Source organism: Hyla sarda, chromosome 5, assembly GCF_029499605.1.
Source record: "Hyla sarda isolate aHylSar1 chromosome 5, aHylSar1.hap1, whole genome shotgun sequence".
Classification (NCBI taxonomy): Eukaryota; Metazoa; Chordata; class Amphibia; order Anura; family Hylidae; genus Hyla; species Hyla sarda.
In genome coordinates this window covers 29,305,892-29,324,379 of record NC_079193.1, presented here as the reverse complement: position 1 = coordinate 29,324,379, position 18,488 = coordinate 29,305,892, and the positions used below count along the sequence as shown (strand labels likewise).

The window sequence follows — 18,488 nt, the reverse complement described above, 5'->3', positions numbered from 1 at the left end:
CATAAGCACCAGAGACTGCATACAGTACCTGCTCAGGGAAAAACTCCTGGAGGAACGGGCCCAGTAATATGATCCCGAGACCTTCTGGGTCTAATTTGGTCTTCATGAGGTTTACACTAGAAAACATTGGAAATCAAACAATAAGCAAGAGAAGCATTGCCCCCGCCGCGTTCCTGAGATCTCTGGTACTGCGCCGCTCGGCCCTGCCAATGAATGCGCTTTCTATTTCGGGAATCCAGGACACGTTCATCTGAATGGCATCTCATTTGCCAAAACGGGTTTATTTTCAGACTGCATAATCTTATGATTAAAACCAAAACAGTGATGATAATTTCGGGAGACAGAACCTTATTAGGAAAACATTTCTAAATACAGAGCGAGTAGTAAAGTGAGAGCGGGGCTGGAAACTTAACACGGCCGAGGGCAGCGAGCCAAGAGCTGGTGTTACTGTGTCCACAGAATAGTGCTGCAGACATGAGACCAACCTGAGCCTTAACCCTCTGATGATTCCTCATATCGGCGCTAATGCTGAAGATTCCAGACTAGATGAGCAACAACCTGATGTATATGGACGCCCATTGTCCAGTCAACGGTGGATCAGCCACACTGGATAATTCGGAAGGATGCTCCTTCGGTCAGCACTGGAGGTGTCCATCATAGCTTCATCCCTTTTTTTTTTTCTTTTAAGCCCAATGGGCATGGTCATGAAAAGACTGAGGCGACAACCTCGGCCCAAAATAAATTTACTTGCCATTTCCCATTTTACAACAATGGTCGGTTACACTAAAGCCATAAACTAAGATGAGCTGAAAGAATGATTGTTTCTAGGATGCTCTGATCTACCGAATAGGAGGTTCCCTACCTACCTGACTCTCAAACTACTGGGGGCTTCTACCTAAAAAGGGGAGGATTACCTACCTATGCGCTGGGGGATTCTACCTAATAGGAGTATTCCATACCTACTGGGAGCTTTTGCCTAAAAGGGAAGGACTACCTACCTATGTACTGGGGGATTCTACCTAATAGGAGTATTCAATACCTACCTACTGGGGGCTTCCAACTAATAGAGGGGATTCCCTACCTACTTAATGAGGTCTTTAACCTGATGGCAGGGTTACCTACCTACTTGGGGTTTCTATCTAACAGGGGTGATTTCCTACCTACCTACTGAAGGCTTCTACCTAATGGGGGGATTCCCTACCGCCCACTAGGGGCATATCTTAACTATGAGTGTCAGTGAGGGCCTCATGTTCACAAGTCTAGAGCCATCTCTGCTATCACCTGACATTAAAATAAAATAGAAATATTGGTAATTGGTATCGGTGAGTACTATCCACATAACCATTTGCATTTACGTACAAGTAGTTACAAGTATTTTATGTATAAAAAAAAAAGCTTAAATGGGCACTGTCACTAAACATGATTTTTAATATTTGATTCTTTATGCTAAATACATTTTGTAATTGGCTTCCATTAAAAAAAAGTTTTGTGTTAGTTTTTCTGCGGTATACTTCTGGCCACCAGGGGTCTCCTTTCTTGACCAGAACACATTCCGTCTGGTCAAAACCTCTGATTTTGGTCTCCTGCTTGTAATGGCCGGAGACCAAACTCAGGAAGTGTTTCTCGGCACTGAGCTTGATTGACAGCTGCAAAGAGCCTCAGTGAAAGCTGCAAAGAGCCTCAGTGAAAGCTGCACAGACTGAAAGCTGCAAAGAGCCTCAGTGAAAGCTGCAAAGAGCCTCAGTGAAAGCTGCAAAGAGCCTCAGTGAAAGCTGCAAAGAGCCTCAGTGAAAGCTGCAAAGAGCCTCAGTGAAAGCTGCAAAGAGCCTCAGTGAAAGCTGCAAAGAGCCTCAGTGAAAGCTGCAAAGAGCCTCAGTGAAAGCTGCAAAGAGCCTCAGTGAAAGCTGCAAAGAGCCTCAGTGAAAGCTGCAAAGAGCCTCAGTGAAAGCTGCAAAGAGCCTCAGTGAAAGCTGCAAAGAGCCTCAGTGAAAGCTGCAAAGAGCCTCAGTGAAAGCTGCAAAGAGCCTCAGTGAAAGCTGCAAAGAGCCTCAGTGAAAGCTGCAAAGAGCCTCAGTGAAAGCTGCAAAGAGCCTCAGTGAAAGCTGCAAAGAGCCTCAGTGAAAGCTGCAAAGAGCCTCAGTGAAAGCTGCAAAGAGCCTCAGTGAAAGCTGCAAAGAGCCTCAGTGAAAGCTGCAAAGAGCCTCAGTGAAAGCTGCAAAGAGCCTCAGTGAAAGCTGCAAAGAGCCTCAGTGAAAGCTGCAAAGAGCCTCAGTGAAAGCTGCAAAGAGCCTCAGTGAAAGCTGCAAAGAGCCTCAGTGAAAGCTGCAAAGAGCCTCAGTGAAAGCTGCAAAGAGCCTCACTGAAAGCTGCAAAGAGCCTCACTGAAAGCTGCAAAGAGCCTCACTGAAAGCTGCAAAGAGCCTCACTGAAAGCTGCAAAGAGCCTCACTGAAAGCTGCAAAGAGCCTCACTGAAAGCTGCAAAGAGCCTCACTGAAAGCTGCAAAGAGCCTCACTGAAAGCTGCAAAGAGCCTCACTGAAAGCTGCAAAGAGCCTCACTGAAAGCTGCAAAGAGCCTCACTGAAAGCTGCAAAGAGCCTCACTGAAAGCTGCAAAGAGCCTCACTGAAAGCTGCAAAGAGCCTCACTGAAAGCTGCAAAGAGCCTCACTGAAAGCTGCAAAGAGCCTCACTGAAAGCAGCTGCACAGACTTAAAGCTGAACAGAGCCTCACTAAAAGATACACAGATTGAAAGCTGCTGCACAGAGCCTGAGGTTTTCTATTCATCACAGCGCTGCAACCATGCGAGGGCAGAAGTGGTTCCCCAGCAGGCTTTAGTGATGTCATGCCTGCTGGGAAATGCCCACTTTCTCCTGCTGAGAGATTTTACTATGTGAGCAAAAATAAAGGTATGATACACAGCTTTTAAAAACTCTGAATTTTTTTTCTAAGGGTGGGAGGAGTGTTATGAGTAGTTAGGGAACATAGTCTGAGATAGTTTAGAAAAGTTTATTTAGTGACCGGTGATCTTTAAAAGCCTGGGCAAGCCAAACTCTTTCGCATGGCTATCATGGAGAACAGTTGCAACACCAGGCACAACCAGTGGACAGAAGTGGTGCTGTTTTGTTCACGCTGGGAGTTGTAGTTTTGCAGCAGGTGGAGGCATATGGTTTTGGAAACACTGCCTATGAATTATGGTAAACCTGCAGCAACTTGACGCATGCTTGACCACAACTTTACCATGACTTAGGCTGCATTAACACTTCGTTTTTACATTACGGGTGCCGGATCCGGCTGGGGGAGGGGCAGACCGGGCTCTCCCGTACCCCAGCCGGACCAGCGCTGAACTCCATTTATTTTAATGAGCCGACCGGAGTCAAACGGTGACTCCGGTCGGCTCATTTCTGACCCATATGAGATTTCCTGACCGGACCTAAAACCGTAGTATACTACGGTTTTAGGTCCGGTCAGGAAACCGTAGTATACTACGGTTTTAGGTCTGGTCACAAAACCAGATACAGGTAAAAAATGAGCCGACCGGAGTCACCGGCTCATTAAAGTAAATGGAGTTCAGCGCAGGTCCGGCTGGGGTACGGGAGAGCCCGGTTTGCCCCTCCCCCAGTCGGATCCGGCACCCGTAAAGTAAAAACGAAGTGTGAATGCAGCCTTACAAAAGGACTCTTAGCCCAATATGTGATTCTTATCAGCAAGTCTGGGAGTTGTCTTTTTGCAACAGCTGGAGACACATTGTTTGGGACTCACTGCCATAGACTATAATGGAGCAAAAAAGTTGGGACTTTCCCAGGATCTTCCTCCAATGTGAAAACACATGGCAGCAGATTAGAATCAGACGTGGAAATTTGGGTCTAGGTGGGTCAAGGGCTTATCTGATATTGTTTTATAAAAACTTCAATCTGAGAATAAACAATGGGAAATCACCGTCCATCCAATACGGACCGCGCCGCACGACGGACCCGTGAGAATATGAAGCCATTCACATAACCCCCAGAGGGGGAGGCGTTTTGCTGGCTGGCAGGTCACATGTGGCTTGTTGGGGTCTATCGTCATTACTGTATTTACATTATAAGTGCATGTGTTATTAATCTTCAGGTGTTTACAAATATTCATGGAAGATTTATTTCTCACGTTCTCCTTTTAATTGAATGCACACTTGTCATTTGGGGGGGGGGGGGGGGGGGAAAATATGAGAAATTGCACAAAAAAAAAAAAAAGTTCTCTGGAATTCAAAACACACCAAAACATCATCTTTAACCCCTTCCCAGCCCATGGCATACATGGACGTCATGGGTCGGGTGGGCTAACATGATGGGGGGCCACCGGTCGGGTCCGCGACATGACCGGGAGATGTCCGCTGCTATCATCGGAGATCGCGCCGATGGCAGGCATTTAACTGTTTAAATACCATGATCTATACAGATCACTGCATTTAAACATTAAATGACGCTATTCCCTGGTGTCTAGTGGTCCCATAGCCCCCCCCCCCCTCCCCCTGTGGGTTATGGGTTAATAGGGAAGCCCAAGGTTCCACCGTGTCCTCAGCATCTTCCCTGGCTCTGTTATTGCTTAGGGCTCCCTTTGGCAGCCCTTTGCAATCGAGCACAGATTTCATAGATCAATGTAATGCAATAAGGGGGGGGGGGGCAAAAAGTTTTTTTTTTTTAAATATATAAAAATCCCTCCCCTAATAAAAATTTTAATCACCCCCCTTTTCCCATTTTTTTAAATAAAACACTGTACAAACATAAAAAATACACATATTTGGTATCACCGCATGCGTAATTGTCCAAAGTCCAAACTATTAAAATAATATATTTCTGATCCTGCACGTTGAACGGAGAAATCACTAAAAAAAATTCCAAATGCCAAAATTGCTGATTTTTGGTTACATTACATCCCTAAAAAATTTGAATAAAAAGTGATCAAAAAGCCAGAACTACACAAACGTGGTACCGTTAAAAACTACCGCTCATGGCGCAAAAAACAAACCCTAACACACATCCGTAGGTTGAAACATAAAGTTATGAAAAGTAAGGTGAGAACATGGTAATGAACAAAGTTATTTTATTTTTTTTCAAGGTTTAATTTTATTTTTAACCATAAAACGAAACAAAAATTATTCAAGATTGGTATCATTGGAATCGTACTGAGATGGAATGTCATATTTACTGTATTTTGAACTTCCCAAAAATTATTGCCCTACATAATTGTGCAATTCTATATTTTTTAAAATTTTGCCCTGCATGAAAAAAAATTTCTGGCTTTGTAATACATTGTAGGATAAAAAAAAAAGTGTATCAGTGGAAAGTCCAACTGGTCCTGGAGAAATTAAGCCCTAATACAACTTTGTCAGTCAAAATATAAAAAAGCTTGCCCAAAGAGGGTGAAGCGGGCACTACCTCCTCCAGATCCTTCACTGATACACTATGTCCCCCAGCGATGCTACTGCTGCTCCTCTGTAGTGTGCGACAGCGGGGCTCAGTCCCACAATGAGCATAAACAAATCCAAACGTGAGGAATAGAATGGACGGCAACTCGCTGTGTTCCACGATAACTTTATTCAACGAGGATGGGTGCAAATGACGAACAGGCACAGAATACAGAGCGACATTTCGAGTTGCACGCTTCTCCCGGCTCACGCGAAACGTCGCTCTGAATTCTGTGCCTGTTCGTCATTTGCACCCATCCTCGTTGAATAAAGTTATCGTGGAACACAGCGAGTTGCCGTCCATTCTATTCCTCACGTTTGGAAAAATAAAAAAGTTAAGTGTCTTAGAATGTAAGGAGGAAAAAAACGTGAGCCAGAAATCAAAATTTGCTGGGTCATAAAGGGGTTAAACCAAGAAATGCAAAAAATACAAAATTTGTTTTAATTTTTAATATATATGTTAAAATAATGTGTGTGTGTGTTTGTGTGTATATATATACACACACACAATTTTTTATTTTTTTTGGGAGTATTTTTTTTTCCTCATACAGAGCTCCAATCCATCACCTTAGGACTGTCGTCGTCTCTAAATCTCCAGCTGTTGCAAAACTACAGCTCCCAGCTGATATGCATTAGATAATGTACAGTATTGACGGAATGTTCCGTCAGCTTTATTTGCTGCTAAAAGCCGACACCAGACACCGTTGGATAGCTCTTGGGGTAGAAAAGCAAATTTTACCTTTTGTGGAGCTGATGGTGGTTGCCCAAGTTATAAAATCACCTTTTAACCAAGTGTCAAGAAGGCGGAGCCGAGCTGCTCAAGTGCCATAGTCTGGCATGCCTTCTTGCTCCTTCTCACCTTCCGGCAGTATGTCAGTCAAGGAGGGGGTGAAAGAAGAGGGTAAGCAAGGAGGCATGCCAGGCTGTGGCACTTCAGCAGTTTGGCTCCACCTCCTTGACACTTGGCTGAGTAATAAAAAGGTGACTTTTTAGGTTTGGTAACAACTATTAGCTCTGTGAAAGGTAAAGTTCACTTTCCGGGTTTACACTACAAAATCTCTGGCCGGAATTTCCACGGGAGATCCCAAGGGCAGCCCTATAGACAGTAATGCATTTCTGAGCAGATCTGCCAAAAGAATGCGTGTATATGAAAATTCTTTGTGGACGGCGATGCAGTCAATGCGGTCCTAGCACCACCGTCAGGCTCTCGGAGATTCCATAGTGGTTCTCCGGTTAAGAAAAACATATATCCTATAAAAGGAATTCTGAATTAATATTGAGGGTCCCAGCAGGAAAACAATATTTGTTAAGGGATCCTCATAACAAGGAGGGATTGTCCAAATCGGAAAGCCCAAAATATGGGATATGCAGAGTGAATAAACTTTGTAATTGCCTCCTCCTTAGCAATCTGCCCCCCTGAGCACATAGATTAATCATAAATTACTACAGTCCTTAGTACAGTGGTCTCCAAACTGTGAACCTCCAGATGTTGCAGAACTACAACTTCTAGCATGCCCGGACAGCCAACGGCCTCTTCAATGTTCGCTCTGTTATCTGGGGGGAGGGCATCTAACGAGTAGGAGGTTCCCTACCTACCTGACTAACTACTGGGGGCTTCTACCTAAAAGGAGAGGATTATCTACCTATGTACTGGGGGTTTCTACCTAATACAAGAGATTCTCTACCTACCTACTGGGGGCTTCTACTTTATAGAGGGATTCCATACTTAACTATCTACTTGGGGCTTCCACCTAATAGAGGGGATTCTCTACCTACTTAATGGGGGCTTTTACCTGATGGTGGGGTTACCTATCTACTGGGGGCTTTTACCTAATAGAGGGGGGGGGGGTTACCTACCTACTGGGGGCTTCTACCTAATAGGGGTGATACAAGTAGTTCCAAGTACTTTTTGCATTTAAGCTTAAAACTCTTTTGCATGGCTATCATGGAGCAGAGTTGCAACACCAGACACAACCTGTGGACAAGAGTGGCGCTGTTTTTGCCAGAAAGAAGCAGCATTTTTCTAATCCTAAACAACCCCTTTAAAGCGTTACTGTCCTCATCCACTCACTCCTGAGACCTGATGGGATCTTGGCGTTATGGCCTGGTATTGTCTGGTTGCCGAATTCGACTCATGTACTTCACAGACCAGTATTTGCCAACCAGTGATTCTCCAGCGGTTGCAAAACTACAACTCCCAGCATGCCCGGACAGCCAACGGCTGTCTGGGCATGCTGGAAGTTGTAGTTTTGCAACATCTGGAGGGCCAATGTTTGGAGACCGCTGAGTTAGGAGGCCATGGAATTATATACTTACTATTCAGGGTCAGACACAAGATCCAGCGCTTTCATGACTTCTTCTAGCAAAGCATCAGGAATGAAGCCATTATCTAGGAAAAGAATTTAAAAAAAAGGAGGTTGTAGTCATCCTGGAAGAGAATTTATTCTAGACATTTCCTAGAATGGATCAAAAAGTGTCTAAAACACACAAAACTCTGGTACAATTTTTTTTTATGGCAGAAATTCAGACACTGCTCCGTGAAACATTGGGGGAGATTTATCAAAACTTGTGAAGAGGAGGAGTGGTGCAGTTGCCCATAGCAACCAGTCAGATCGCTCCTTTCTTTCATATTTAAAGAAGCCTGTGAAAAATTAAAGAAGCAATCTGACTGGTTGCCAAAGGCAACTGCACCACTCCTCCTCTACACAGGTTTTGATAAACCTTCCCCATTTTCATTAAAAAAAAATTACACTAAGATTTAGGTCTTTGAGTCACCTTTTAATGTGAAGTTTCTTAGGACTGTTATTTCCATCGAGTGTTTACTAATAAATATATATATATATACATAAATATATATATATATATATATATATCTCAACATGCATGTATGTATATACACACATAAATATAGATAAAGAAGCGATATGTGCTCGGGATATAAGGACAGATAAGAAGTCTAGACATAACGACGGATAAGAGGTTAGGATATAGGGACAGGATAAGAGGTCAGGATATAAGGACGGATAACAGGTCAGGATATAAGGACGGATAAGAGTTCAGGCTATAAGGACAGATAAGAGGTCAAAATCTAAGGACAGGATAAGAGGTCAGGATAATGGGACAGTTAACAGGTCAGGATATAAGGACGGATAAGAGTTCAGGATATAAGGACGAATAAAAGGTCAGGATATAAGGACAGGAAAGAGGTCAGTATACAAGGATATATAAGAGGTCAGGATATAAGGACAGATAAGAGGTCAGGATATAAGGACAGATAAGAGGTCATGATACAAGGACAGGATAAGAGGTCAGGATAATGGGACGGATAAGAGGTCAGGATAATGGGACGGATAAGAGGTCAGGATAATGGGACGGATAAGAGGTCAGAATAATGGGACGGATAAGAGGTCAGGATAATGGGATGGATAAGAGTTCAGGATATAAGGACGGATAAGAGGTCAAAATCTAAGGACAGAATAACAGGTCAGGATATAAGGACGGATAAGAGGCCAGGATATAAGGGCGGATAAGAGGTCAGGATATAAGGACGGATAAGAGGTCAGGATATAAGGACGGATAAGAGGTCAGGATATAAGGACGGATAAGAGGTCAGGATATAAGGACGGATAAGAAGTCGGGATATAAGGATGAATAAGAGGTCAGGATATAAGGATGGATAAGAGGTCAGGAAAGTGATATGAGGTATATGAGGATGGGATGTGACCATGACATAGGAGGATGAGATATGAGCTTGGGATAGGCGGATATTAGGACAGGATATGAGCTTGGCATATGAGCTCAGGATAGGAAGACGGGGCAGGAGGATGATATATAAGGTTTGGCTATGTGGACAAAATATAAGGAGGGGATATGACCACCACATATGAGGTCAGGATATGAACATGAGATATGAGGTTGGGATAGGAGGAAGAAAGCTTCATTGTTGCTTTTCCTCTCCCACAAGCTTTAGGCAGCAAAACCAGATAAAGCCGGGCACTCAGCTAGTAAAACCTTATAAAATTAAAATTTTAACAAAATTATTTCAGCGGTACAAGCAACAATGTGAGGCTATAAGAGTTCATTTCCAGGAGTGAGACTGGGCCATCCTGAAGGAGATGACAATGTCTCTGGTGTTGACAGGACATACATGTGTCCTGGGCAGCCTCCTATCTGTACTTCTATCTACAAAGCTTGTTGTGACTGGGATCTGGAGCAGCTGCTGGAGTTTATTGATAAATTTTACCAACACTCTACGACCATGTGTTCCTCCTCCCCAACTTGTGACAGACAAGCTATGATGTAGTCACCCGACTATCCTGTCAGGAGGAAAAACCTCTCTGGAACAAGTAATGTTAATGACACACTGTTACGGGGTGAGTGTTGCCAGATGTTCGGGCTTCATCAGTGCTCGTGGTGATTTGCATTAAGGAGAAGAACATTTTGCAGACCCTCACACAGAAGCCTATAGTATTACTTGTCATTATCAACCTGCCCAGGGAACCAAATGGATTCCATGACTCCACTGTACTTCTACCCATTAATTATATATGGACGCATACCGGCATAGCTGAGCCCAGAACAGATCTCTATGGGGGGATAAAATGATGAATTCTGTATTGAAAAGTATAATCCAGAAGGTTTTGCATTGAGCCAAATCAGAATGAAGACTCATTTTGCAAAGGACATTCTTCAGTAAGAAATTTTAAGAACAATTTAAAAGGGGCATTCCAGTGAAAAACTTTTTTTTTTTCATATCAACTGGCTCCAGAAAGTTTAACAGATTTGTAAATTACTTCTATTATAAAAACTTAATCCTACCAGTACTTATCGACTGCTGAAGTTGAGTTGTTCTTTCCAGTCTGACCACAGTGCTCTCTGCTGACATCTCTGCTTGTCTCAGGAACTGACCAGAGCAGGAGAGGTTTGCTATGGGGATTTCCTCCTACTCTGTGCAGTTCCTGAGACAGACAGACAGGTGTCAGTAGAGAGCCCTGTTGTCATACAGAAAAGAATAACTCAACTTCAGCATTTGATAAGTACTGGAAGGGTTAAGATTTTTTTAATAGAAATAATTTACAAATCTGTTTAAACATGGTACCCCCTTGGAGTTGGATGCACCAAGGTACAGGCTTCTTAATACATTTGGCACATTAGCATACAATGAAATCTATGCCAGCTAAAAGTCACCCCCATTTGGTGGCCGTTACCCACTTTTTTAAGTTAGTTTTTTAGTGTACAACCCAAAATAAATTCCACTCAAAGTGTTGTTGTTCCATAAAGATTGGTGAGTTTATTTCCAAAGTATCCATATACATAAGTAGAAAGCCTATCAGGCTGCATTTGTGGGAGGGGCTTAGTATATTTAATCGCCACTGACTCCGCCCTCAGGGCGTATGCTGGGTTGGCGAAACCCACCCGCCTCACCCTTTCTTTCTTTCATCAATATACATACGCGGGTCGCTATCCAGAACACATGCTCATAACTGTTGTCTTATCTAGCTTCGTACTGTTTTACCTTACACATAGCTCGCATTGGTCATACGCTCATGGTTGCAGATGGGGTACACTACACATACGTTCGTAGCTTTCATACTGTGCAGATGGTCATAGCTGGTACTCTACAATCACCAGTAGTTACACCGCACATACCTCTGTGCCAGTGTACTTCGCATACGTTAAACTTGCACTGAAGGCATATCACGCGGCATACATCACTTTCAGGTCTTATCTAACACAACACAATAGTCCTTTCTCCTTGACACAAATGTCATTCCATCTGTCATCGGGTTCTGCCACTCTTCTCTGCACTTGTCTCATAGTACCATCAAATCTCATCTTTCAGGTATCCAGCACTTCATTTCTTTATCTCTCCCGGACAGGCATTCTTTTATTTCGTCTCAGGCTGTCAAGGCTGCGCTCAGAGGGGTCTTGGCCGGTAGCTCCAGTATTCCGGCGCTCAGGAGGCCTATCAGCGATGAACTGTTAGGTCATTGTCTGACATGATGGACGGTAACCCATTCGGTTGGAGAACAGCCTGATACTGAAGTCGGCAGTGTACCTAGCGTACTAGGGTTTCCTCCGACCGGGTGAATTCTCGTGTGCCAGGCGGGGTACGGCACGCTTACAGATAGCTCACTTAAGGTGGCAGGGTTCTTGGTTTGAGATTTCACTTTCTGTCACCATAACTTCCCGGTGGGGGCTGTGGTCAGGTTCTTCACTTCAGGCAACAAGTGGTGCCCGGTGGCGGTGTTGTCACAACTGGCAAACTTTCTCCGCGACAAGCCTTCGGAGCCGCCACTGTTGCCTTTCGGTGCGGGGGCTCTAACTACCTTTTTATTCATATCACATGTCCGCACATTGCTTGGTACATGAGGCCACTACCCTAGGAATATTCAGGACAATCATTTTGGATAGGAGCTGTGTCAGCGGCCTCCAGCAACACAGTTCCTGTACCCGCACCATACATTTATGCTAACCACATGATGCCAGAGATGTAAGGTAACAAAAAACTGTAGTTCATCCAGTGAACAGGTACTAACAGGTGCTGGAATATCAAGTATTTTCCATCACAGGACACAATGGAAAAGTATGAAACTTACTTGTAAGGCTATCTTCACATGTCCGGAACGTCCGCACGGAAAATCTCTTTGTGGACATTCTGCAGACTGCGGGCGCTGGCATAATATGCCGGAGCTAGGATGGCAAAGGAATGCGCCGTCCCATAGATGGCAATGCATTTCGTGTGGATTCCACAGAAAGAATATACAGGTTCATTCTTTCTGTGGACAAGGAAATCGGAAGAAACATCTGGCGCAGAAATTCAACCATGTGCACAGCATGGAATCCCTGGCGGAATTCTGTACGTGTGAATGTGGCCTCAGGGTGGACAATCCATGACTTTTCATTAGAAGTAGTATCAAATTGGATATTTGATAAAAGGAGGCTTGGTGCACATGAATACAAAATATATATATATATCTTGGCCCTGATTTACTAAGAGTGTTGTGTAGGTTTCTTCGTGGGTTTTAATTCCCTACAATTTTTTTTCCACTGTATTAACTAAGGTTTCCCTACATTTTGCACTTTTCTCTATATTTTGCACTTTTCCCTAAATTTTGTTTTTTTTACACATGCTCTGATCTGTGGGGTTTTCCTCAGCTCAAATCAGCAAATGTTGTTTTTTTGTGAAAATGTCAGGGACAAGCCCCCTTTTCTTTGACCACGTAACTTTACCCAATGGCCACACCCCTTTTTCGGGTTTTCTCAGTCGAGTTTTTTTTTTTTTTTTTTCTTTCATTTCTGGCGCAATGAGACAGAATTCGGGCACAATGAGACAGAATCTGTCGCACTACCCGACAAAATATGTCGGGTTTACAATAGTAAATCAGGGTCATTGTGTGTTCATGTGCACCTCTACTTGGATCCAATTAAAGCTGATGAAGGGCTCATGGTAAAACACAAAACAGGCTGCCTTTTTTTCTACATATTCTGTGTGTGCATAAACTTAGTTTTATGTTGACACTTTACCTTTTGGGTCATCATGGACCTTGTTATGAACTCCGCTCGGAAATTCTGTTGCAGGAAACTCCTATTTGTTTCAATGGGATTCTGGTGCATTGTGCAGACTGTAGAAATTCCATGGCTAAAACAACCGCAAACATCTCAAATTCCGGACTCTGCAGAAAGAATATCGGACTGGAAATTCTGCCGTGTGAATGAGGCCTTAAAGGGATACTCCACCCTTAGACATCTTATCCCCTATTCAAAGGATAGGGGATAAGATGTCTGATCGTGGGGACACCCGCGATCTCCCTGCTGCACCTGTTTAGAGCGTTGGGTGCAGCGCCGGAGGCTCGTGACATCACGGCAACGCCCCCTCCCATAGACTTGCATTGAGGGGGCATGGCCTGCGCCCCGCATCGCCAGTCATCTGGCACGGAGCGAAGTTGGCTCCGTGCACCAGATATGTCTGGGGTGCCACTTCCGAGACTGCGGGGGTCCCGCCACTGGGATCAGACATCTTATCCCCTATCCTTTGGATATCTATGTCATCCTTTGGATAGGTGTAAGATGGCTAGGGGTGAAGTACCCCTTTAAAGCCATCTGCGCTAAATCCTAAAGCTCATTTTGTGTGGAAGTGTCTGTGTACAGTTCACTGGGATCCAATCAGTCAATACATCTATAGGCGAGAACTGGCTGAATGGTTGGGAGCCCAGACTGACCACACATCCTGCAGACTCCATCAGACTAAACAGAGGCCCCAGTCACAGACCAATTCTTGCAGTAACGGAGGATGACGTGTCACCGAAACCCAAGATTGTGGTAACTCTTCTATTTCCGCACTTACACCTGCTCTATTTTCTCAGCGGATACAGCTCATTTACTCCAAATAAGCTGCAAAAGTCATTCAACTTAGAAGCTCCAACTAAGTTTAACACTGTCTATATACCCAGCGTAGGTAAAGTCATATTTATTAATTTATTTATTTAATTTTAGTATACAGATGCAGAACAACTGAGTTTTGTTTGTTGGGCTGTCCATGATTTACCATAGGGCTACTTTTATATTTTATTCCGTTAAACTTTCTATGTCATGGTGCAATGAAAAAAAAAAAAAGATCTCTCTCTAGCTGCTGACCAATCTTATTTTGGCTATATTTCTAACCTAATTTTGACTTCTGTGAATACCAAGGGTTAACTCCGCTTAGTAGTACATGAGTAGATGGATAGCTATTTACCTTCACCTGTAAGTACTATTAACCCCTCCTCCCATAACAAAAAATTTAGGCACCCACAAAGGGCATGGGGGCTTCCATAAATCCTGCATATTCACAATATAAAAGGCTCAAACACACTTGTTATGCTGCAACAATTCTTCTTTCTTTATATATATTCTTTAATCTTACAATGAGTTAACAGTGTATAATCACCCAGAGTGGATCACATAAAATGTGATAGAGCACCTGGTCACCACACTCCTTTCCCCCGAAACCACTTATCCCTTCCTTTTTTCTAAAAGACTTCCATAACTCCTACCAGCAGAGTGGCCCTCACATTTCATACAGTCATCACTGGCTCTCTTTTACTAAGGCTTTTCCAAGTAGGTTTTGTAGGGTTTTCTGTGTTGCATGTGTATGCACCAACATTTCTGACAAAAAATGCAAAAAAAAAAAAACATATTAACTCTCCACTTTACTCAGACAACACTTTAAAAGGGGTGTGTCTCCAAACCCCCCCCCACCCCTTATATTTTCTAAAGAAACCTATAAATTTACTAATGTTCCCACATAAAATGTGGTGGATTAAAGCTCTGGAAAGCTCGACATATCAGAGCAGTTGTAAAAAGAGGAAAATGTTGGGAAAATTGCCAAATACTAGTGGTGTCCCGTCACCGAATTTGGTATCGGTATCAGGACCGATACTGGACACCAGATACCTACTAATCCGATACTCGCCGTCAGGACCCCCAGCAGGTATCACGGAGGTCCCGATCTATGCAGCGCACCAAGCAGCTGAGCGCACGCCATAGCCGGGACCTGTGGCTAATGCCGAACATCATAAATCGCGTTGATGTTCGGCATTAACCCTATAGACGCCGCGATCAAAGCTGATTGCAGCGTCTAAAAGTCCTGAAGTCAACTGCTGATCGGGATCGCCGTGGTGTCCTGATCAGCTGCCAGGTCCTTTGCCGTAGCTCCTATACTGCAGCCATCCATGGCAGGCAGTAGTAAAGGAGCGCCGATAACACTGATCAATGCTATGCTTTGGCATATCATTGATCAGTGTATGCAATCTACAGATTGCATGTAATAATGCCCTATGGGGACTAAGAAAAAGTGGAAAAAAATTTGCAAAAAACTTAAATGATGAATGTTAATTAGCCCCTTCCCTAATAAAAGCTTGAATAAAATAAAATTAAATAGAATCCCTACTAAATACAAAATACAATAGTAAATATCGTGGAAAAATACCTGTCGGAAACAAAAACCCACAAAAAAAAAAACTACACTCCATTCTTACTAAATAAGACCCATTGTCTTCAATGACTTGCATTACATCTAGCCTAGGCGTCCGCAGGGTCACCTATGAGCAGTGTTTCCCAACCAGTGTGCGTCCAGCTGTTTCAAAACTACAACTCCCAGCATGCCCGGACAGCCAACGGCTGTCCGGGCACGCTGGGAGTTGTAGTTTTGCAACAGCTGGAGGCACACCGGTTGGGAAACACTGCCTATGAGACATGGCATACCTGCGTCAATTCTATGACAAGTGCATGACCGCAATTTTACCATGCCCAAAAGGACTCTTAGCCTAAAATGTGATTCTCATTGAGTCTATGTTCACACCTATCGTGGCCCATTTAGGAGCCTGATTTGTTCTTTATTTTTCTTGTAAAATAATGGACACCATGATGGAAACCTAATGGATCCTATTCTAGTCAATGGGGACCATCAGGCACTGTATGTCTCTATCGTGGCTATTTTTCGTTTTTCTCTACCAATGACAGATTTTGGAAAATTTACCAATCTATGGAGGCCTCCCCCCTCCCCCTCCCCGTAAGGGTTGGCAGCTTTACTCCTCTCTAGTGGAAAGTTTATCTACACACACGACAAAAACTGTGTTATAGGAAAAACTAATGGACAGAAAAATGTAACGTCCAGATGTCATATGTTACTGCGGCATGTTATGAATGTGCTGAAGGGGAGGAATTAGAAAACTTTTGGCTTGGGATATCTCATACCAGCTACGAAAAATGTTATCTCCCCGAATGAATCATGTTTGTCACTTTCACAGTACAGAGGTCGAGGTGCTCGCCAAGTGAAAGGGTAAAGAGCGATTACAGGAGAAGGTTTAAATGGGCACTGTCATTAAAACAAATTTTTGCTATGTTTTCTGTTTAACAAAGCTGCCACTAGGTGTCCCCCTACTTGTCCAGAGCACATTTGCCCCCATCTCTTGCACAAGTCCAAAATCAGGAAATGCAGTCTGGAGTGCTGAGGAGGGTGTGTGCAGCCTTAGCCAATCATAGCTTATCTCACAGTGAACTGCTCTGGGCTGTGTGTAGCAGAGTGAGGGAGGAAGTTCTCCCCTGTATGGCTTCAGATGATGTCACGCCTGCTGGGGAACGCCCCTTCCCAGTCTGTGGATCTGGCTGAGACTGAGCAGAAAATACAGAGCAATATCAAGGTAGAAAACAAAAATTATACAAATAATGGCAGGGGGTGGTTTATCATGAACTGGGAGGATTATAAAATTTACCAAGATCATGAGAAGTACTCCTTAAACAAGGGTAAGGAGTAGGCAGGTCTAGAATACAGGGTTCTGCAGGAGCAGGGTGGCCTTGGATACCTAAGGTGTCCATACACGTTAAAAGGGTTATCCCCTGGCACCGGACGGTCAAAAATAAATAAATAAAAAAAAGGCTTAAAAAGGGGTATTCCGGGATTTTAGGTTCTTTGAATGGGAGACAGCAGCAGGAAAGTTAATCTAGTTACCAATATACTTTCCTTACCTGTGTTTGGTGGCTGGTATCAAATTTCTTTGTCTTTCTATTCCCCGGAAGTTCATTTTCTGCAGCCTACTAAAGGAGTGTTGTCTCGGACCCTTCCCAGCTTGCTGTGCAGCCCAAGACAATACATCACAAGTCAGGTGCTAAAAAGGGTGCTTGGCTGCTTCGTCTGTTTTGTGTGAAGCCAGCCCCCTGATGATGATACACGTGTGCGTGTATTCATCATCACGCAGATCCACAGCTTGTGTGTCAGGTTGTGCTGTGCTGCAATGGGTGGGGTGACCTTCAAGTGTGAGGGAAATAAGTCACCTACCACCGTGAAACAAAGGATCCTGGGGATTGTCCTCTGACAAAGGTCATAGAAACAGGAAGTAGCCAGTTTCCCAAAACAAGTCAGCAGCGTGATGAAGAACCCAGGACACGGCCATTTACCACCAACACAGGCACAGATCCTTGGTAAGCATGTCCATTACTGTATGACCCCAATTACTAAAGTCACCTTATGCCGGATAATCCCTTTAATACAATCTGCATACATAGGATATGTGGTCCTGCAGTGGACATCACTAGGTGAGAGGACTCCCAGCAATATATATGACCAATCATTACAAGAAACAAAATCAAATATCATCTGCAATAGTATAAGGGGAGGTGCCTAATACTTAACTTTTATTAGTAATAACAGTCACCAGATCAATTGTGTGTGTAGGCCCTCAACCAATAAAAATGAAGTCAACCAGTGAAGACTGGTTATACCGAACCTGACTATACCCAGTAACATAGATAAAGATGTAGACATAGGTAAAATAGATAAATGTTTGGTCTTAAACAACGCTTTTCCCGACATGTTTCTGACACAATTTGTGGTGTCATCAGGGGAAAGCACAAGAAACCTATAGAAATAGTGTTTGAACACAGCCTAAAGATGTGCTGATACATAAGAGCAGGTGAAGGCAGCAGCTCCTGGGGCCAGCATGTATTAGGCAAAAATTTTGTGGAATGTCTGTCCAAAAAACACGGGCAGACATTCCGCAAATAGAGGGTGCCAGCTGGAACATGCCGGCGCTAGATCCGCTTTGCCATAGATGGCAATACGCTTTTGGAGATTCCGCCAAAACAATACACATGGCAATTCTATTGGCTGAGATTTTTCCGCAGCGGAAAGTCTGCCACGTGCCTGGTGCAGCAGAATCCCATTGAAAGCAAGGGGACTCTTCTGCAACAGAACTGGCTTTACTGTGGGCAAGATTACATGAGAAAAGTCTGAAACTAGGAGCAGGTTGCATAGAGCGCTATATATCTAGCCCCCGCCAGCGCATTAATAAAAATATGACCCCCGCCAGCATTTATAAGTATATATCTATACCCCTGCCAGCGCATACTGTGACCCCACCAGCGCATTTATAAGTATATATCTATACCCCCGCCAGCATTTATAAGTATATATCTAGCCCCCGCCAGCATTTATAAGTATATATCTATACCCCCTCCAGCATTTATAAGTATATATCTATACCCCCGCCAGCACATACTGTGACC

At 43.7% G+C, this 18,488-nt stretch overlaps 1 protein-coding gene across 2 annotated transcripts in view; it reads right to left on the bottom strand.

Annotated features, from left to right (window-relative positions):
• The window catches only part of MINDY3 (MINDY lysine 48 deubiquitinase 3), a 201,816-nt gene that overhangs the window by 6,625 nt on the left and 176,703 nt on the right, over nt 1-18,488 (bottom strand). For both annotated transcript variants that reach the window (XM_056519090.1, XM_056519089.1), the window contains exons 13-14: nt 7,761-7,833; nt 29-116 (exon numbers count right to left, since the gene is read on the bottom strand). In XM_056519090.1, coding sequence (XP_056375065.1) covers nt 29-116; nt 7,761-7,833 — 161 coding nt within the window. The remainder of the gene's footprint in view (nt 1-28; nt 117-7,760; nt 7,834-18,488) is intronic.